The 21332-nt window shown below is 43.5% G+C and overlaps 2 protein-coding genes across 11 annotated transcripts; both read left to right on the top strand.

Moving 5' to 3' along the window:
* The first annotated feature begins 2320 nt into the window (after positions 1-2320).
* Positions 2321-11606, top strand: LOC108710056 (gastrula zinc finger protein XlCGF48.2-like). 10 transcript variants are annotated; one of them, XM_041584632.1, is made up of 7 exons: positions 2366-2401; positions 2815-2888; positions 4844-4982; positions 5822-5983; positions 6066-6261; positions 8165-8263; positions 10348-11606. In XM_041584632.1, the coding sequence occupies exons 2-7, from the start codon at positions 2839-2841 to the stop codon at positions 11172-11174; spliced, it is 1473 nt and encodes a 490-aa protein (XP_041440566.1). In that variant the 5' UTR covers positions 2366-2401; positions 2815-2838; the 3' UTR covers positions 11175-11606. The 10 variants fall into 10 exon arrangements, with proteins under 10 accessions (XP_018105917.1, XP_041440566.1, XP_018105918.1 ...); XM_018250429.2 differs by having other exon boundaries at positions 2385-2401; positions 2815-2859; XM_041584635.1 differs by having other exon boundaries at positions 2386-2401; positions 2815-3039.
* A 4614-nt stretch (positions 11607-16220) lies between these two features.
* Positions 16221-20496, top strand: LOC108710055. Its single transcript, XM_018250427.2, has 2 exons — positions 16221-16355; positions 18093-20496. Exon 2 carries the CDS (start codon positions 18164-18166, stop codon positions 19379-19381), a length of 1218 nt encoding a protein of 405 aa, XP_018105916.1. The 5' UTR covers positions 16221-16355; positions 18093-18163; the 3' UTR covers positions 19382-20496.
* Positions 20497-21332: the final 836 nt, after the last annotated feature.

Below are 21332 nucleotides of genomic sequence, written 5' to 3'. Positions count from 1 at the left end.
AACACTCTGATGGAAGCTTACGGGGGTGGGGGTCTATAACTAACCCAGTGGGTGGGACTAGATCACTATAATGGCAGCTGTGGGTGGGACTAGGTACATTTTGTTGGCAGCTTTTGTATTCTTCCCAATTTTCACAAAACAGTGCCAGTTTTGACAGCTCAGCCCACAGTCCCAGATTTTTATTAAACTGTTTTATCTCCTACACCGTTGGCAGAAAAAGATACAAAGTTTCTGAAACAAAGAAAATGTGAGGGGTTTGACAGAGAGGTCAGAACACGCAGCACCTGCACTTTTATACAGTTGTAACTAATAAGATACACAAGTTTCTGAGACTCATAGTTTAAAGGGCAATTTCAGCTTCATTAGCAAAACTGTTATAACACATAAAACATGGTCCTAAAACTCCCAGAAATGTGTTCAGACTTTCATAACCTGCCAAATTGTGTAACATGGACATGGTAATAAGGGGGTGGGGCCAAAAACAGTTGTGGTCAAAAAAACGTTGTCTCGCCATGTGGATCTTTTTGTCCCTCTTTATATTTTTCAAATGTTGGGCGTTAAACTTGGGAATTAACTGTTAGTGTGATGTAGCGAGGGATATTCTGAGACAAGTTGCAATTGGTCTTCGTTTTTTATTATTTGTGGTTTTTGCGTTATTTACGGTAGCTTTTTATTCAGCAGCTCTTCAGTTTGTAATTGCAGCCATCTGGTTGCTAGGGTCCCAATTTCCCTATCAACCATGCATTGATTTGGAATATGAATAATAGAGACCTGAATAGAAAGATAAGGAATAAAAAGTAGCAATAACAATACATTTGTAGCCTTACAGAGTATTTGTTTTTTAGATGGGGTCAGTGACCCCCTTTTGAAAGCTGGAAAAAAGCAAATGCTTCAAAAACCATAGAAAAGATAAAGATGCTTAGAATTAGCCATTCTATCACATATTAAAATTAATTTAAATGTGAACCACCCCTTTAAGTGATGGAACACGGGAGCGGTACTGTATGTATATCCGGGTCCTGGATAAATAAGTGTAAACGGGTGCAAGTTGCTTTCAGATTGGGTCAGTGTTATGTATTGTGGTTAAAGGAGTGAGAACTATTTAATAGAATGAGAAGCAGTGGGTAGTGACGGCCCAAGTGATTTATGCAAATACGATACCTATTTTCCCCTCTCCAAAATTTCTGCCCAGTGTTTGGAAAAGAGATCGGCACCTCTCCAAGGAATTCACTAGGAAGAAATGACCAAACAATCGAGAGCAAGTGTATCGGGGTGAACCCCTGCGTCAGACATTCATTAGCACCAACATTTCTTTATAATGTTTCTTTCTCATCTTTACAACAGCCTGCCAGAAAGCAGTTCCATCCTAAAGTGCTGGCTCTTTCTGAAATCACATGACCAGGCAAAATGAGCTGAGATGCACCTACACACCAATATTACAACTAAATACACTTGCTGCTTCAGGAATGACATTTTATATTGTACAGTGAATTATTTGCAGTGTAAACAGTGTCATTTAAAACTGGTAGATAAAATAAAAAAGTTCCTAAGTGCCTATAAATTTAACTGAATCTGCACAAATATGGCTCATGGAATGTTTAAGTTGGAAACAGGAAAATGGCAACTTGCCAGATTTCCATAAAGGACAGATCATTGGTATCCACCCTATTTCTATTATTTTGTCCACCACCTGAACCTACTTTTGAATGGCTGCCCCCATGGCTACACAGCAGCTTGTTTATATAAACTATAGTAGTACTTATCTGTTATCTACTGTGTATCCTGTGCTTGAATGGCTGTCCCCATGGCTACACAGCAGCTTGTTTATATAAACTATAGTAGTACTAATCTGTTATCTACTGTGTATCCTGTGCTTGAATGGCTGCCCCCATGGCTACACAGCAGCTTGTTTATATAAACTATAGTAGTACTTATCTGTTATCTACTGTGTATCCTGTGCTTGAATGGCTGCCCCCATGGCTACACAGCAGCTTGTTTATATAAACTATAGTAGTATTTATCTGTTATCTACTGTGTATCCTGTGCTTGAATGGCTGCCCCCATGGCTACACAGCAGCTTGTTTATATAAACTATAGTAGTGTTTCTGAAGCAAACTCAGCAGTTTTACTAGTGCAGGGCAACACTGCATTATATTTTTATTAATTTAAAACACTTTCATTTTTTTGGTGTTACTATTTCTTTAAGACGTCTGTGCAGTACACGGCTGCATGTCATGTGACCATTGAGAGTTTTTGGGAGCTGTAGTTCCGGTTTCCTTGCCTGCAGGCGGCAGCTGTAGAGGAAAAACTACATGTCCCAGAAGGCTTAGAGTAAACCAATGAGAGGAGCCAGAGGGCGGAGCTACAGACAGGGAAAGCTGTGCGGTTACTGATGGTTACGGTAGGTGAGGGGAGGGTGTCAGCCTGTCAGTATCTGCAGGGTTAAGATTATAAAAGCAGCAGGTTACAGGGCTGATCAGTTGTGGGGTCTGAGGGTAAAGAAATGAATTAGAAAGTTCTGATGTTCCCCTGAGCACTTTCACCAATTGTATTCTCTGTTTTATTTTGTTTTTTTATTTGAATAAACATAAGTGTTTGGCAAGTCAGTGGCCTGACAATGGGAAGGTCAGTTTGGGTAACGGAGAATCAGATAGGAACAGTCTAAAACTGCGAATATCTCTCATTAAGCCACTTACTCTCCTACAGAGTATATTTGCCTCAATGCATTATGGGGGTTAGATTTCTTTTAAAGGGGCAGCTCACCTTCAAGTAATCAGATGCTTTTTTAACTGTGTTTTTTTTTACTGTCTGTAGGTTTCAGTGATCGAGTAACTGCTAATGGGATGCAATGAAGTGACTGTGTGTGGGGTGATACCATTTGTGCTGCTGTAACATCTATTTCTTGTTATTATTTTCTATTTCTTTCTCACACTCACTTGGGCAATACAGGCCAAAAGGGGTTAATGTCCAGCTAGTGCTTCGAGTCACATGTAACCCATGCTCTAACACTTCAGGCCTTCGCTAAGTGGAACATTTCAGGTGTGGTGGAACTACAACTCCCACAGGCTACTGTGCAATAAAACGGGAAAAGAATGGGCTCCAGGAGGTTCTTGCAGTCAAACAGAATAAACTTTTATTTGTCAGAGACACATGATCCACAGGTTACTTACATTGGTACATCCTGCCACTCATTAGCCTCATTAATGGGGGTCCCTGCTCCCCGACTCAGACGCTGGAGGACCGGTCCCTCTAGAGCATATGGCTTTTTTCGGCTGTACTCAGACTCCCTGGGCACACACAGTGGGATCAGCAGCCAGAGAGGAAGCTCCACCCCTTCTCACTCACTATACCAGAGTGTGACAGGAAGTGGTCACAGAGCCTCCTGGCCAATAGCACAACTATGCAAATTACATCTAGCTACATGGGCATCTTCCCAGCAACTAGGGAGATCAGGAAGTGTAGGGAATTAAAGCCATAGGGACACATTAATCTTTATATACTTTTATTCAGTCCTTCTCCCCTTTATCCTGCAGCCTGTCATTCAAACCACAGCCTTGTTACTAGGGTCAATGGGAAGATTTTCTTTTCAAGGCATGTGAATGATCGCTTCCTTGAGATGGGCTATTCTATAAGTAATGTGCACCTATTAGGCAAAAATATTACCCCCCCCACCACCAGTTACTTGGGGGTAACAGTAGTTTTTGTATTACCCCCCCCCACCACCAGTGTTAGGCCACCTGCACCCAACGCAAGCGGCCATACCAATCAGAGCGCATGCACTTCTGATGTCAAACACATGCACTTCTGATGTCACATTCTGATGTCACACACATGCACTTCTGATGTCACACACATGCACTTCTGATGTCACACACATGCACTTCTGATGTCACACACATGCACTTCTGATGTCACACACATGCACACATGCACTTCTGATGTCACACACATGCACTTCTGATGTCACACACATGCACACATGCACTTCTGATGTCACACACATGCACTTTTGATGTCACACACATGCACATAATGAATGAAGCCGCATCACTCACTCATTATGCGTGTGCCCCAATATGGCCGCTCGTACCGGGAGCTCATTCCTGGTGCAGGAGGCCAAGCGCTGGTGGGGGACAATTAAAAATAAACAAACTCACTGTTACCCCCAAGTGGAGTGAGGGATCTATTATCCCGCATCTTTGGTTGGGGATAATATTTTTGCCCAACAGGTGCCCTTTAAAAAAAAAAGCTAAATAATTCCAGAAAAACACACTGAAAAATTAACTGTAAACTGTCTCAGAATAATCATTGCCTGTCTAAAGGGGTATTTCACATTTAAGTTAACTTGTAGTATATTATAGAAAGGCTAATGCTATGCAACTTTTCAATAGGTCTTCATTTTTTATTCGTTTTTGAGTTATTTGCCTTTTTCTTCTGACTCTCTCCAGCTTTCAAATGGGGGTCACTGACCCCATCTAAAAACAAATGCTCTGTAAGGCTACAAATGTGTTATTGTTACTTTTTATTCCTCATCTTTCTATTCAGGCCTTTCCTATTCATACTCCAGTCTCTTATTTAAATCAGTGCATGGTTGCTGGTTGAATATGGACCCTAGCAACCAGATAGCTGCTGAAATTGCAAACTGGAGAGCAGTGGCGTAACTATAGAGGAAGCAGACCCCACAGTCACTTGAGGAACAGGGGGCCCGAATTGTGGGGTCTGCTTTCTCTATAGCTAATAAAAAATCTTTTTTATTCCTGTATCTGAAATCTGTTTAAATGTATTGAGCACTTCTGACTTACTCACTACATAATTCTGTCTCTCCCCTCTGATCTCTCTGCAGGCCTGACAGTTGCACAAGGAGCAGCAGTGACAGTTGCTACAGGACTCCCAGTGTAGCCATGATAGACATGGGCAGCCATCAGGCCACCGAGCGGATTGTAAGCCTCACGTTGGAGATCCTGTCCCTGCTGACCGGAGAGGTGAGAGACAAGGCCGAAATACTAGGGATGCACCGAATCCAGGATTCGGTTCGGGATTCGGCCTTTTTCAGCAAGATTCGGCCGGATCCTTCTGCCCAGCCGAACCGAATCTGAATCCTAATTTGCATATGCAGATTAGGGTCTGGGAGGGAAAACACGTGACTTTTTGTCAGAAAACAAGGAAGTAAAAAAATTTTCCCCTTCCCACCCCTAATTTGCATATGCAAATTAGGGTTCGGATTCGATCTTTCCATTCAGATGAAATATAAAGTTGTAAGAACAGATGAGCCGATGTTCTGCCCCTGACAGCAATACACGCAGAGATATTATCCACAGCCAACAGAAATTTTCTAACCTGTCCGATCGACCAAACGACCGATCTCCGCCGGACGAAAAATTCGGGACTCTCTACACATGGTTCGAATATCGTACGAATCCTCCATTCGTACGATCAGATCTCTGCGTCTATGGCCAGCTTTACTAACACTTTATTCTCTTGGAAAATATTTCCAGCCAAAAAACAATTTGTTAAGGGGGCCACTTGTGTTTATATTAGTTAATGCTTATTGCTATTCCATAACTTCATTAGACTAAAACAAGGGCACGTGCCCATAAAGAATAACCCTTCTTAATTCAAAACTCTCCTTCCCTATATGATTTCGTTTCCGTTCCCTGGACTTTTCTAATTCCATATTTTCTTCTTTTTGCCAGAATTAACTTTCCTAATCAGTGTTTTGTGCTCTGCAGTGTGTCAGGGAGGGTGGGCAGTTTTTGGCTAATCTGAGGATACACCCGCCAATCACAGCTGTCATTGTTTTTATATATATATATATACATAGGACTATATAGTGGTAAAGAAACAGAGTAAGGAAGGAACAGCCACCAGAAGACCGTCCACTCCAGATGGACACGTCCGATCCCAGAGTCACAAACCCAATCCTCCGGTCGGCTCCTTGAGCCCCAAACGGATCCCCAAAAGGATGGAACTGGCTGCCCCAGAGGTGATCGTTGCTGGAAATTGGATTTTGTACGTTGTCTGACCCCAGTGGTAATGTCTCACCATAAATCAATGGTGTTTTCCAGGTTCTTCTAAGATGTGACGACGCAGCAGTCTATCTCTCCATGGACGAGTGGGAATATTTAAAGGGACACAAGGAGCATTACCAGGGTGCAGTGATTGAGGATTTTCATCCCACCAGCTCAATTGGTATTAGGAAAATACCTATGAAATTAGGGGGGGGTGCAGTTGCTGGAAAGAATAAGGTCAGCGGCACATCAGGTGCGTCACCCACTTCCTCCAGGGAAACAACAGGAATAATTTATACAGGCAGATTTGAATAGGCAGCCATGCAAAGGTATTTGTTGCAGAAATACTACAATTGAGTGGGTTATAAGACAAATTCTTCAAAATATGCCTCTGTAATAACCCAGAGTAACGAATCAGATGTCGTGTAGAGCAACCAATAAGATTTAAGTTTCTCGCTGGCAAATGCAAATCGTAGCCATGTTATAATATAACTTCCGAAACAGTCTTGATGTAGTACAACTTGTACAGGCTTATTATGTAGGGGCAGAGGATAAAGTGTGTGTGTGTTTACATGGTTAACAAAAGTAGAAAAAAGACAAAGTCCATCAAGTCCAACCCCTCCAAATGAAAACCCAGCCCCATACACACACCCCTCCCTACTGTCACATAAATGATATATCCCCATATCTATACTAACTATAGAGTTTAGTATCACAATAGCCTTTGTATTATGTCTGTCCAAGAAATCATCCAAGTCCCTCTTATAGTCATTAACTGAATCATCACCCGGCAGTGCATTCCCCAACCTCACTGTCCTCACTGTGATGAACCCCCTACTCTGTTCCTTTAAATGAAACTTCTTTTCCTCTAGTCTGAAGGGGAGGCCTCTGGTACGTGATTCTCTTTATGGGTAAAAAGGTCCCCTGCTATTTGTCTATAATGTCCTCTAATGTACTTGTACAGTCTAATCATGTCCCCTCACAAGCGCCTTTTTTCCAGAGAAAACAACCCCAACCTTGTCAGTCTCCCCTCATAATTTAACTCTTCCCTCCATCTAACCAGTTTAGTTGCACTTAGTCTCTGCACTCTCTCCAGCTCATTTATATCCCTCTTAAGGACTGGAGTCCAAAACTGCCCCCATACTCCAGATGAGGCCTCACCAGGGACCTATAAAGAGACACAATTATGTTTCATCCCTTGAGTTAATGCCCTTTTTTATACAAGAACTTTATTTGCTTTAGTAGCCACAGAATGACACTGCCCAGAATTAGACAACTTGTTATCTACAAAGACCCCAAGATCCTTCTCATTTAAGGAAACTCCCAACACACTGCCATTTAGTGTAGAACTTGCATTTATATTATTTTTGCCAAAGTGCATAACCTGCATTTATCAACATTGAACCTCATTTTCCAGTTTGCTGCCCAGTTTTCCAGTTTAGACAAATCACTGTGCAAAGTGGCAGCATCCTGCATGGAACCTATAGTTCTGCACAATTTAGTCTCATCTGCACAAATAGAAACAGTACTTTCAATGGCCACCTCCAGGTCATTAATAAACAAGTTGAAAAGCAAGGGACCTAGTACAGAGCCCTGCGGTACTCCACTAACAACACTGGTCCAATTAGAAAATGTTCCATTTACCACCACTCTTTGTAGTCTATCTTTTAGCCAGTTCTCTATCCAGGTACAAATACTATGTTCCAGGCCAACATTCCTTCATTTAACCAGTAACCTTCTGTGTGGCACTGTATCAAATGCTTTAGCAAAGTCTAAGTAAATCACATCCACTGCCATCCCAGAATCAAGGTCTCTACTTACCTTCTCATAAAAAGAAATTAAGTTAGTCTGGCAAGATCTATTACACATAAAACCATGCTGGCACACACTCATAGTATTATGATTTGCTATGAAGTCCAGTATTTTATCCTTTATTAACCCTTCAAAAAGCTTTCCTACCACTGATATCAGACTAACTGGCCTATAGTTTTGTATAAAATGAAGTAAAGAGATTTGGCAATCACAGCGTTAAGCTCACTAAGTACCCTGGGATGAATACCATCCGGCACTGGACCTTTGTTTATCTTAACATGTTCTAGTCTCTTTTGAATTTTCTAGTCTCTTTTGACTCTTTTTTTGTCTATTATTCTGACCAGGGTGTGACATTGTAAAACCTATCCAACTGTGGAGTGAGAGAGACAAGGAAGCAAAGCTGGAACCGCAGGAGAAAATAATCCACCCAAATACCTGTGTAGGTCAGTGGACGTTCACTCTGGTACCATAGCGTCAGTGAATATATCTAGATTACAGATATATAGGTAGGACACATATACAGTATGCCAGCTAGCCTCAATCTTGGGCAGAGAAAAAGTTATATTTATACAGTACATAATATATGGTAATAACATGTTCAGAGTCACTTTAATTTTAGTAACCCATAACAACCAATCAACATAGAGCATTTACTTGGTTTTGAAATGGAGTCCTGAGCGGGTCTAGTTGAGCAAACCTGTGGCCAACCCAGACCTGCTAACTCACAACCTGACCCGGACCCACTGGTCCAATAAAAAGCTCCCTGTCCCTGCTAACGGAATCTTTTACTTGACCCGGGGCCCACACAAATTAGATGGAGGAGGTGACAGCACTCTGGAGGCAGATCAAAAAGGTTGGGGGGAAAGGTTATTTTTAACTTCAGTAGGTGGGGGAATGTGAGTCTGCAATCCCGAGCACCCAGGCAGGGCACCCACAGACCATGAATGTTCAGCGAATCTGGGTCTCTGTGTCCCATTCCCGACCACTTTACAGGTACCCCGACCTATGCAGAACTCTTTTAGAAGTACACGTCTGCTTCTCAGTGGCTGAAAATCTTGTATATTGCTCAACACTACCCCATGAGATAAAGGACCTCATCTATATGGCGGTATGTGGGGACTCCCATGGGAAATCCAGCAGATGACAAAGCACCCAAAAATATCTTTCCATCCGAACCAATTGAAAACACCGCTTGTAAAACATTATACATGCAGCAAACCTGGACTAGCTTGCAAGAATTGCATTCTTTGGCATTGTCATGTCATTATGTAAGTTAAAACTCTCCGATGCTCCGATTTTAACTGATCCGGATGGGAAGGTATTTTCAGGCTCTTCTATCTGCAGGAGAAGTGATTTCTCTTGGGTGACAAAGTGCCGGATATCCCATCGCCCATAGAGATCCTACTGACAAAAGTGTTATATTCTAAATGACCAATCAACAAAGAACCTTTGCCATTTGTGCAGCCTAAGCTTTGCACTGAATCTGCATGCCATTCTGGAGAGCAAAGAGCTACACCTATGTACAGAGCAGATTTGCACCTGTTTTTGCACTTTGCACCCTTCCCCACTATTCAGGGCCGGCCTTAGGCCTATTGGACCAATTGGGCCCAATAGGGCCCCGCACCTCTGGGGGCCCCGCACCACAGGGCAGCACAGATAATATTTCCCTCAACACATGATGCTGCCTGGCCTGCCCCCAACTTTGAGAGTCCAGCCCATCCCCAAATCTATAGGTCCAGCCCACCCCCAACTCCAGGACCGGGCTGAGAATTAAATTAGGACCTGTCATTTCAGGTACACAGAGGCCCACCCAGCCCACATAGAGGCCCAAACAGCCCCCACCAGCCCAATAAATACTGAATTTCAATGGGACCTTATAGCAGCCCCTCTGGCATTTGCCAGAACCCACAGATTGCCAGTCCGGGCCTGCCCAACTCTGATAAGCCAGCCTATCCCCCAACTCCATAGGTCTAGCCTGCCCCCAACTCTCATAGGCCCAGCTTTCCTCCAACCTTGATAGGCCCTGCCTGCCCCCAATCCAACCAAGCCTGCTCCCAAGCTGAATCGGCCCAGCCTGCCCCAAACTAATTGGCCCAGTCCATTCTCCTATTTCCTCCCTCTCTCTCTTACCCTGTGTGCCCCTATTATGTGCCCCTATTTCATCCCTCTCACTCTCTTACCTTGTCTGCCCCTTTCCTTTCTATTTTGTGCCTGTATGCCCTTATTTTCCTAAATACTTGGTGTGTCAGTAGCCAACAACACTTTGTCTAGGGGCCCCGCCAACATGGTCCCAATTGGGCCCCACATTTGATAGGATCAGCCCTGCCACTATTTATATATGAGGTGAGTTTCCCTCATGCAGCACTTAACTAAGGGCAGTACATAGTATGTATTATAGTCTAAATTTCATGTTGCCTGTGGTTTTGTTTTGTCATTGGACAGATACCATAGAGACTAGTGACTAGTTTATGTTCTGTTGCTGTGCATTTGTGTATCCTGATTACACATTGTTCACTTTTATTTACAGATACATCTGTTGTTGGTGAAATTCAGGGCGATGGACTCCAGGTTAACGCTTCCCGAGAACATGTAAATATTGTTACTGTTATGGAAAGGGATCAGAAGGAGAACCTTGCTGAGTGCCAGTCACCCGAGAGAAACCAGGAGGACACTAAGAAGGATCAAAGCCTAGAGGAAAGAATACATTTCACAGTCTCACCAAAAAGGCACCAAATGAGAGAGCCTTTGCTTATACCAAACCCCTGCATCGAGAAAATTCAAGAAAACCCATGTGTAAAAATCTATGAATTCAAGGATGACAGCATTAACTTTGAATCTGATGTTGATTGTCTCCCAAGAACTGACAGTTATGAGCTAAACAAGGGTTCTTCTGTGTCGGAGGAAAATGGCCCTACAATCTCAGCTCTTAGCCAACAAAGTGATGCAAAATGCCAGAAGGAGAGTGGGAAACACTACACCCAAACCATAGGGCCAGACAAGGAGAAGCAGTTTGTGTGCTCCTTCTGTGGGAAATGCTTCAGAACACACTCCTATATCACCCGGCACATCCGGACTCACACCGGGGAGAAACCCTTTCAGTGCCCCGTGTGTAGCAAATGGTTTTCGGATAAATCCGTCCTCGTCCGGCATCACAAAAGCCACACGGGGCAGAAACCGTTTATCTGTAGCTACTGTGAGAAATGCTTCTCCCAAAGAGCCGGCCTTGTGGAGCACCTCAATCTGCACACGGGGGATAAACCCTACATGTGCCCCGAGTGTGGCAAGTGCTTTAAATACAGGACATCTCTTAAAAGCCATCGGAGGATTCATAGAGGGAAGAGCGTCTGTGCGTGATGGAACTGAGCTCCGTATTTCAGGCAGATTTTATTTTAGCATCATTTATTGGAAAGAAGCAAAATGAGCAGGCTCTCAGTCTAGCAATTATTTGCGATAGGATTGGAGAGAAATTAAAGGTCAGAAAACGAAGCAAAGGTATGAGTGCAAAGTTTATCAGCTTATCCTGAGAGCAGTGGGAAAGGTACAGGCCCTCGAATCATATTCGACCACAGTTTCTGTATCGACATGCCAGACATTATGCCATTAACACTGATCACATATCTAACTAAACCCTGATCAGATATTGGTTGGGAAAGCTACCAATTTGGGCCAATACATTGGTTGTCAGCCTGTATATATTCCACCCTACAGCAAACTCTTAAAGGAGAACTAAACCCTAAAAATGAATGTGGCTAAAAATGTCCTATTTTATATAGTGAACTTATTGCAGGAGGCTAAAGTTTGAGCTTGTCAATAGCAGCAATGATCCAGGACTTCAAACTTGTCACAGGGGGTCACCATCTTGGAAAGTGTCTGTGACACTCATGTAGGGACCATAGGATTAACGCTCCCTATGGCTTTAAATGCTTACACTTTCTTGTTCTTTGGTTGCTGGGCAGAAGCCTATGTATCAACTTTTGCTCATTAGCATAATGTGTACAGTGTGTGATTGGCCCAGAGGCTGATGACCACTTTCTGTCACACTTCAGCAGCGCCGGATTTCAATGTGCGGCGCCCCTAGGCCGCGTGGTCCGACCAGGCGGCCGCGCGGTCCGACCAGGCGTCCACCTCACCTCCCCTTCCCAGCGCGCCGGCGTTTTTTCGCCGGCGCAGCTGCTGTAATTGAATGGGGACGCACGCGTCCCCATAGTGCGGCTGGGCGGCATGCCGCCCCTATTTTTTTGCTGCCCTAGGCCCGGGCCTATGCGGCCTTGCCGCAAATCCGGGCCTGCACTTCAGTATAGCACTGGGCAGATGGTGGAGCTTTTTCTTTCCTCTGCCACTCCAGGAGGGAGTGAATGCTGCTGGAAACCTGGAGCTTAGGCCTCAGTAAAGGGAAGGCCCCATGGTGAGGCCCTGGGTAAAGTCGGGGATACTGGGACTCTGTGAATGAGTGGTCAGAACATGGTAGTTCTCTATAAAGCACTTTCTAGGAGTAAGTCAGATAGAACTAGTGAGCAAGGACAGCCTGTGCTCCAACTAGGAGTGATAGCAAGGGGGTAGCTCTCCCCTCAGGAAGACTGGTCTGTAGTGTAGGGATCACAACCTGATAGGGATTTAGGTTTAGTGATTTCCGTGATCCAATGTGTGGGGATCCAGGTCACTGTACAGAGATCCTGAGGGTGCATCTATCTACACTATCTCCACATGGGCGTCACAAGGTGCTGCCTCTGAATTGCTGTGATATTATCTGACATGTATGTGATAAACCTCAAAGGATTGTGAGTATCAAAACCCTGATTTGTGCTTAAAGAGAATAAAACCTGTTGCTGTTTGTTTTGTTCAAGAACCTTCTGCAAGTCAGCCCTGATACCCACTGTCAATATATTGTACATAACCCACTTACATGTGCAGTACATTCCTAGTTACAGAACTGCAGGACTGAACCTGCCTGCCACAGTGCTCGAGGATCTCCCAATGGGCCCCAGCCAGAGATTCTCTCCATCAGCCCTTTCTTTTTTCCCCACATACGTCTATCTGCGTACAAAATGCGTAAGGCTGTCTGTATTCCCTATGTTTTGGAAAAAAATGTATTGAAAGTTTTTTAATAGTGGGGAGCTGCAGTTCAATTAAGGAATACCAGTCCTAATCACAACTCTGAAACAACACTGAAGGTGAACTACACCTCCCGTCGGACAAAAAAAAAAACAAAGCCATAAAATGTTAATTTATACACCACTTGTGTTAAAATGGTCATAATCAATGTTAACATTTTAAGTAGTTCTTTCATAGGCTGTCTGAGTGTAAATATTTAAGCACATTAATGTTTTTACCAAATAAAAAAGGTATTGAAAGAAACGGCTTATGCAGTAGTGATGTTCGGGCCGGCCCAGGACCCACGGGTCGGGCGAGTTCGGGCCGACCTCGCTGCCCCATTTGCAGGTCGAGGACCGGGTTTGGGTTGACCTCTTCTACCTGCTCTCCCCGCCTGTGACCTTACACTAACGACTTCCGGTTTTATAGGCCGGGCCTGCCCTGCCCCTTTTGTGATGTCATTGGTGGGCGGCACGGGTCTATAAAGGCAAGACGGGAACGGGTGGGCGTAGATCTGGGGTGTGTGGATCTCGGCTGGTTGCAGGTCGAGTTTTTCTCAACCCACTGCAGTGTTCTCCACTAGCCGTACATCGATCAGCTGCACCCTGTTCTGCTCGGGCCCCACATTGTACTCAGAAGAGAACTTGAGCCTGGAGGATTGCGCACTGTTTCCTTCCTCTTCTTGTTCTCTAGAGGGCACTAGCACATAGAATACCAGCAATTATCCCCTACATGATCTACATGCCCAGCAACACTGGCCTACGCTCTCCTTCTATACAGCCTATATATCAGAGCACATGTCACATGAATAGGGGCAGCTGGGAATCTGACAATGTCTAGCTCCAAGTCAGATTTCTGTTTGCTCTTTTGAGAAATGGATTTCTCTAAAGCAATTCTGCTGAAGAAGCACTATGAACTGATTTTGAAAATCATTTTTTCCCATGACAGTATCCCTTTAAGTGCTAAAAAGCAGCATAAGGAGAAGTTGGGTAAAGCTGATAAGAAGCAAATATTGGCGCGAGTCAGTTTCACCAAGAGGATTTGTACAGAGTCAAAGCACAATCCTATACTTGAGAATATAATACACTGGCACATTCTTATTTGTTACACAATACATCTCCCTTAAGTAGGGATGCACTGAATCCAGGATTCGGTTTGGGATTCGGCCAGGATTTGGCCTTTTTCAGCAGGATTCAGATTCGGCTGAATCCTTCTGCCGGCCGAATCCGAATCCTAATTTGCATATGCAAATTAGTGGAGGGAAATTGCGTGACTTTTTGTCAGAAAACAAGGAAGTAAAAAATGTTTTCCCTTTCCACCCCTTATTTGCATATGCAAATCAGGATTCGGTTCGGTACTCGGCCGAATCTTTTGTGAAGGATTCGGGGGTTCAGCCGAATCCAAAAAAGTGGATTCAGTGCATCCCTACCCTTAAGTTTCTGCTGCTTGGCCCTAATATCACATGGGATTTCCTACTCACAGCATGTTAGATATTACTCTCTTTTCAATATCATATGGACATATGTTGAGCAAAAAGAGCAATATCAGTGGAGGAACCTACCAATAAACCCCAACCAGAGGGTAAGACAGCTGTAACATCCACACTACCCACCAGTCCAAGAGTCAATCATTTCCCATGAAAAAGGTGCTGTTGGGTGTCCAGGCAAGGAGGTGAGGCTCCAGCACCTACAGGTCTCTAGGGTTGCTACATCATCTACTTCATCCATGCTGCAGGGCTACACTGATTATATTTACATCCAATTGGATTTTCTAGACGTATCCCTGAATTTTCTGGTAACTCTGCATTTTGTACACTTGCACAGGGACAATCCCTTCTTTTTATTCTATCTGATTTTAAAAGCTGACCAACTGCATAGAAGTATGTCTATAATTTTATGAGCAGAAATGTGTCTGCATATAAATATTAAAGGAGAAGGAAAGGCTTGGTGCACTTGCGGTGCAAATGTTAGGCACTCCAAGTGATTGTATTGACTTACCTGAAACCCTGGGCTGGTGCTCCTATCAGCAGAAAACTGCACCGGCCTGGGGTTATACCAGTGAGCACCTAACATTTGGCACCCCAAGTGCACCAAGCCTTTCCTTCTCCTTTAAAGGGATTCACCTTTAAATTATCTTTTACTTTGATGCAGAGAGGAATATTCTGAGACAATTTGCAATTGGTTTTCATTTTATTTCATTTCATATTATTTGTGGTTTTTGAACTATTTAGCTTTTTATTCAGCAGCTCTCCAGTTTGCAGTTTCAATAATCAGGTTGCTGGGGTCTAAATCACCCTAGCTACCATGCACTGAATAGGAGAGGCCTGAATAGAAAGATGAGTGATAAAAAGCAGCAATAACAATATATTTGTAGCCTTACAGAGCATTTGTTTTTTTGGATGGGGGTCAGTGGCCCTCCCATTTGAAAGCTGGAAAGAGTCAGAAGAAAAAGGCAAATAATTAAAACACTATAAAAAAATTAAGACCAACTGAGAAGCAGTGTCGTACTGGGACACCAGGGGCCCACCCGAAAACCATTGACCAGGGGCCCACCAATTAACCTTAGACCAGGGGCCCATTCTCAGTACTATTATTCTTCCTCTCCTCACTTAACCTCTATTCTCCTAGTCTCTTTTCTTTACATACTTTAATCCATTATTCCATCTATTTAGTCTCTTTGTTCTAATAGAAATATGGAATGGCCATGAAATAGGCTAAATGTTTAGCAGCCTGAGGGGCCACTGATACCTGGGCCCACCGGGAGTTTTCCTGGTATCCCTGTGGGCAGGTCCGGACTGAGAATTAAAATAGGCCCTGACATTTCAGGTACACAGAGGCCCAATCAGCCCACACAGAGGCCCAAACAGCTCCCACCTGCCCACTAAATACTGACTTTCTATGGGACCTTATAGCAGCCCCTCTGGCATTTGCCAGAACCCACAGATTGCCAGTCCAGGCCTGAATGTGGGCCAGTCCGACACTGCTGAGAAGTTGTTTAGAATTGGCCACTCTATTAAATATAACAACTTAAAGGTAAACCACCCCATGTTATATGTGATGCTATTGGCCAGTGGCAAAGCACCCCAGTAAACTAAAATAATGGGAATGTATGGGGTGTGTGTGTTTGGTCTTGCTGCACTGGGGAAAGGGGGGAAACAGTAAATACAACCATTTATTCCTCCTTCAACCTAGTAACACACTATCTGTTTCAGCTGACACAAGTCTTCATATGTTCCCCTTTAAAACCTACAAAGCTTTGGCTCCGACACAACTGCTTTTTTGTTGTTTTATAAGGGGCATCGGGTGCAGCATGTCTGCTAAGGGGTTAAGGCTAAGGAGAAACACCTGGTGTATGATGCAGGTATTTCCCATATCAGGTGCTCAAGCACAAGGGTGGTGGGAAGAGACTTTGAACAATATTAGCAGTGCAGAGGGAACTCAGGAGGTAAGAGAGGGACAGGGGGTTGTAACTTAAAGGGGTAGTTCATCTTATGATTCCCTTTTCATATAATGATGACAACATTACACTGAGCCAATAAGCTAGCAATCATCACTTGTTAAGAAGCATAGGGTTAAGGGTTGCTTGTTATTGGAAGTGGTGCAGCAGTTCTATTACTAATACAAATGAAAGTTGCCTATTTCACTTACTACTGCACCACGTCCAATAACAAGCAACCCTTTTAACGCACCTTTCACTGTCCTGAAAACCAGCAACCTGTATCTGGCTCATGGTAAAGTCTGGCAGTTTTATATTCTCTGCACTCTTGGAAACATGCAGCAGAAGCCAGCTGATAAAAAGAACTGGAGGGGAACTTACTTACGCTACATTGAGTCAGAGGATAGAAAGGGACAGACAAACACTGCTTTCAACAGAAATTTCATGACCCAATAACTTTGAAACCAGTCAAAATGTGTAATGGCTTTATATTAGAATGTTGCTTAGAGTTATATCTTCTTTCTTTATATCTTCTTTCTTTAAGCCAAAAACTGTATTTATTAGGGATGCACCGAATCCACTTTTTTGGATTCGGCCGATCCCCCGAATCCTTCTTGAAAGATTCGGCCGAATACCGAACCGAATCCGAACCCCAATTTGCATATGCAAATTAGGGGTGGGAAGGGGAAAACATTTTTTACTTCCTTGTTTTGTGACAAAAAGTCACGCAATTTCCCTCCCGCCCCTAATTTGCATATGCATATTAGGATTCGGTTCGGCCGGGCAGAAGGATTTGGCCGAAAAAAAATCCTGCTGAAAAATGCAGAATCCTGGCCGAATCCCGAACCGAATCCTGGATTCGGTGCATCCCTAGTATTTATGGGTGGAGTTCCCCTTTAATGTTTGCCCTATATCTAGTAATATTTTTCTATACTGTAAAGGCAATATAGAACTCTGGGGGGGGGGGTGACTAGGGTCAGTTAGGTGGGAGAGCCAACTGCCATGAAAAGGTGTGGCTTCTCACTAAAGGTGCAGGGTCTGGCCAGATTGAGGTATATCCAGACACATATGTGGGCCCCAATATTTCTTTCATCCCCCTCAGTCACTATGGAGCCTCAAAAGCTGGGTTGCTGCCCATCTTCTTAAAGTGATATGTGTTGGGATATTTGGGCTGCCGTAGTTTCTTAATGGGACAGTAAACCCCCTTGTGCAACATGAGTGCAATGAATAGGGTGTGTGCTGAACTCTACTTTTATCTGTTTCAATTAAGAAAATTTTATTTTTTGTTTGTTTGTTTCTTGAACTAAACCGGGAAATTGAAGCAACTCCATGTTTGGGCCTCACAAGGTAGATAATTCGATTCCCAGTGCAGCAATAAATCCCAATAAATCCCGCTGCATAACAAGAAGTAGAGGGAGAGTGCTTGAATACTGGTCTGGTTTGTAAATTTATACCCACTTTAATTCTCAATATATTCCTGAACTACTATTGTCTGCATTCTGAAAGCATGTGAGTAATGCTAGTAGGGAGTCTTACAGTCAGACATTTGTGATTGTTGAAAGGTGATGAAGAGTTTGAGGGAGCTGCAATCCTCCTGCCCTAAAGGGTGGTTGATAAGTTTCTAGCACAATATTAAAAGAGAAGCCTTTGCGCTGGCTAAAGAGTATTGTCACTGTGCCTTATCATTAAAATTAGTGATTTTATAATGGACCATTGATCCTGTTTTATTGCTGCATTTTTCCCCAGGTGCCGCTCCACAACCCCTGCTGACTTGAAACATTTAGATCTTACACCAAGACATTCTAAAGCTACAGTCCATGGATACCATGGAAAATGTTTCCGAGGCTACAGAATGTAACATGCACCCAGGTCTAGATCGTTCTGATGTACATGGCTTGGGAGATGAAGTGGTCTCTCCACTTCATGCAGCATTGAATGAGCTTTCATTAGTAGATGGAGCTCAAGGTATTGATTCGGAAGTTACTTTTCCCTGTGTATCTAGCATTGCTTATGACTCCTGTATGGCTACAGATTTGGACGATAATGGTAACGATATGGAACAAACCTGCCCTTTCCTAAAATATAAACCAGAAGATGTTCCACCAAGCAAAGGAAAACTCAAGCATTCCCAGTCTCCAACAAGCGTGTCCCATGACTTGGCCCAAGTCAACATGTCCGTCCCACAGGTGGCACAAAGCTCACTACTGCCATCTCCATGCAAGTGGGACATTAGGCTCAATAAAGCCAGATTAGAAGAGGAGGGGCCATGCCCAGATCCTTTCAAGCCAAGAAATGTGGTCCGATTCTGTTGGATTGGGGAATATGAACGCTCTTCAGACAGGAGCTTAATTATTTGTAAATTCTTATTGGAATCCACGGTCTTCCAACCGAAAGACATTTTTGCAGTTATTAACCTGCCAGGGCAGGAATATGAGGTTTACTTTCATGAGACAGAGTATTACCAAAAGTTTTGGTCCCTCTACCAGGAACCACGGACCATGGATGTATTGAAGTCCTTCAGTGTAGTGCCTATTGCCAGACCTGGGGTTAAAGGTATGATGATATATTTTACGGATGTGAATATACATCCAGAAGATATTCTCTTGTGGCTTAAACAGCACTGCATTGTCCTGACCCCACTTATTCGCAGGAGAGATAGGTTTGGCGATTGGACCGGTGCATGGAGGGTACATGTGAAGTTGAAGCTCAAAGGTCAAGTCTACCAACACCTGCCCGCTACGTTTTTCATAGGGAGTGAGAGGGGAGATGTAGTATATCAGGGGCAGCCTCGCTATTGCTACAAATGTGACTCAAGAACACACTTCTCCAGACAATGCTCCAACCAGAAAAGCAACCCATATAATAAGGTGGGCCTGCCTCCAACAACTTCTGGTTCTTTAGGCAAAACCCAGCCTGAATTCTGGAAGGGTGTTGTAACACAGCCTGCTGGGAGCTCAAAGCTCTTTTCTGCAGAGGATTTTCCAGAGTTGGGGGCAGTTGTTCAACATACAAAGGCACGTCCAAGAATGGTATAACTTTAAAAGCCAAGAGCTAATATGTGTGTTGTGTGCCACTTTATAAGCGACTGGCAGTTCAACCTTCCAACACTGCATCAGCCATGGGATTCCTTTGGGTATCCAGTCACCCATTCTCGGCCAAGTATCTTGAGAAGTCTTATCTCCCTGTTTCTCTGAATGAACTCGTTCTTTGGCAGATCCTCAAAAGCATTGTCTTCAAAAAGGCGCTGAATCATGGGCAGACTGCAAACCCAACAGCCAAAAGTAGACAACAAAAACTTCATTGTAAATATTTCCATATTAAGAAGCAGATATCTCATCGGGCCCTCAGATGCACTTAAGCCCACTTCATGTCAAGATCTTGGTCTTCACAGCACTCAACTACTTGTCTTAAGCCAATATGGCCGTAGCCAATTCCTCATGAGCAAGAGTAATAATACTAGTGATATAACTGCATCTGCTTCAGTCCAGAAAGATGGAATAATGGTCTTTAACGTCTAATGCTCTTACTACATCTAAAAGATGGTGGTAGAATGTCCAGGACTTTTTGTCTCCTTTTTAGCTGGTTTTATTCTAATGCCCTTAGATGATGGTGCACCACATGATTAATTACCAGTGATAAATCTCTGCTTCTATGGGTTACTAATCTCCTGTAAATACTTTTCCACTGGTGATAAAGTGAATCACTGGCAGTATAACCCATGTGTTGCTTGAATCATCTAAAGTTGCCTCATGAGGAAACTTCCAGTGACTTTGGAAGACCGAAGCAACAAATGGGTTTTACCACCAGCGATTCTCACTTTATCACCGATGGGGAAAGTATTTACAGGAGATTAGTCACCCGCAGAAGCAGAGATTTATTGCTGGTGATTAATTGTTGTGGACCATTGCCCTAAAGCCAGAAAGCTTAGTGAATGAATCACAAAAGATGATGGAGAGGAATCCTTGTTACCTGCTCTTATTAACGGCTAAATATGGAGGTTTTTTTTTTTCTATTTCATTTTTTTTTTTTTTTGTTATTCCAAAAGGGACACTTCTCATGCCGTCCTCACACGTGTGTCCCCAGAGTGTATGTTGCACTAATTGATTTCTATGTGGTTAACAACCCTTCTTAATAAAGAATTAAAAATAAACTATCTGTAAGGCCTTTGGTTATTATTGCTTTAAATTTGAATACAATATGCTTGACTTCGGGGGGGGGGGGTTAGAATTTTTTAAGAAAACAGTGCTGTCATTGAACTATAACACCCCTTAGGAAAAAATAAAATATAACTGTTTAAAGAGATAGTTCACCTTTAACTTACCTTTTAGTATGATGCAAGACAGTGATATTCTGTGACAATGTGAAATTGGTCTTCATTTATTTTGGTTTTTGAATGACTAAAGGTTTTGTTCAGCATTGCTGTGTACTAATTGTTTTTTTTCCCTTTAGTTTCTGTAATAAAAACAAATGAACCTGAAGAATATTGGGCTTGTTTACTATGTATATTGTGAAGTCCTAAACCCCAGGTCCACTTTAATTCCAGGCGGGGGATGGGTGACAGGGGTGGGACTATGAAGTCATGGGCGGGGCTGATGTGGTGATTAGTGATTGGCTGATCTCCGTTCCATTGACTACAATGTCCTGTCTGGATTTCCTAATGTGGAAAAGTGCTGTGAGGAAAGTATTTTGCCTTGTGCCCGGGATTAGTGGTCCTGCGGCTGACGCCTCTTCTTCGGCCCTCAACTTTCTGTTTGGTTTTGGCCTTGTGGAAGGTGGGTTGCCATCTGGACGGCTTTCACAAGGACAGGCCTTCCAACAACCAGTCTGTCCGGGACAACCCTGGTTCCACAAGGCCAAAACCGAACATAAAGTTGAGGGCCGAAGAAGAGGCTTTAGAACAAAAGGCACAAGCCCCAGGGCCACTAATCCCTGGCCCAAGGCAAAATACTTTCCTCACACAGCTCTTTCCCAGGTAGCTTGAGAATG

Source organism: Xenopus laevis, chromosome 2S (assembly GCF_017654675.1).
Source record: "Xenopus laevis strain J_2021 chromosome 2S, Xenopus_laevis_v10.1, whole genome shotgun sequence".
NCBI classification, from domain to species: domain Eukaryota; kingdom Metazoa; phylum Chordata; class Amphibia; order Anura; family Pipidae; genus Xenopus; species Xenopus laevis.
The sequence above is the reverse complement of the archived record's forward strand: the minus strand, read 5'-3'. Positions and strand labels throughout refer to the sequence as shown.

What these genes read in the sequence shown, in the direction of transcription:
- LOC108710056 (XM_041584632.1), top strand. Translation starts at nt 2,839, where the DNA reads ATGGGATGCAATGAAGTGACTGTGTGTGGGGTGATACCATTTGTGCTG. An exon ending in GTGATACCATTTGTGCTGCT is followed by an intron (nt 2,889 to 4,843) that starts GTAACATCTATT and finishes ATCTCTCTGCAG; the next exon opens with GCCTGACAGTTGCACAAGGA. An exon ending in CCACCCAAATACCTGTGTAG is followed by an intron (nt 8,264 to 10,347) that starts GTCAGTGGACGT and finishes TTTTATTTACAG; the next exon opens with ATACATCTGTTGTTGGTGAA.
- LOC108710055 (XM_018250427.2), top strand. Translation starts at nt 18,164, where the DNA reads ATGGATACCATGGAAAATGTTTCCGAGGCTACAGAATGTAACATGCAC.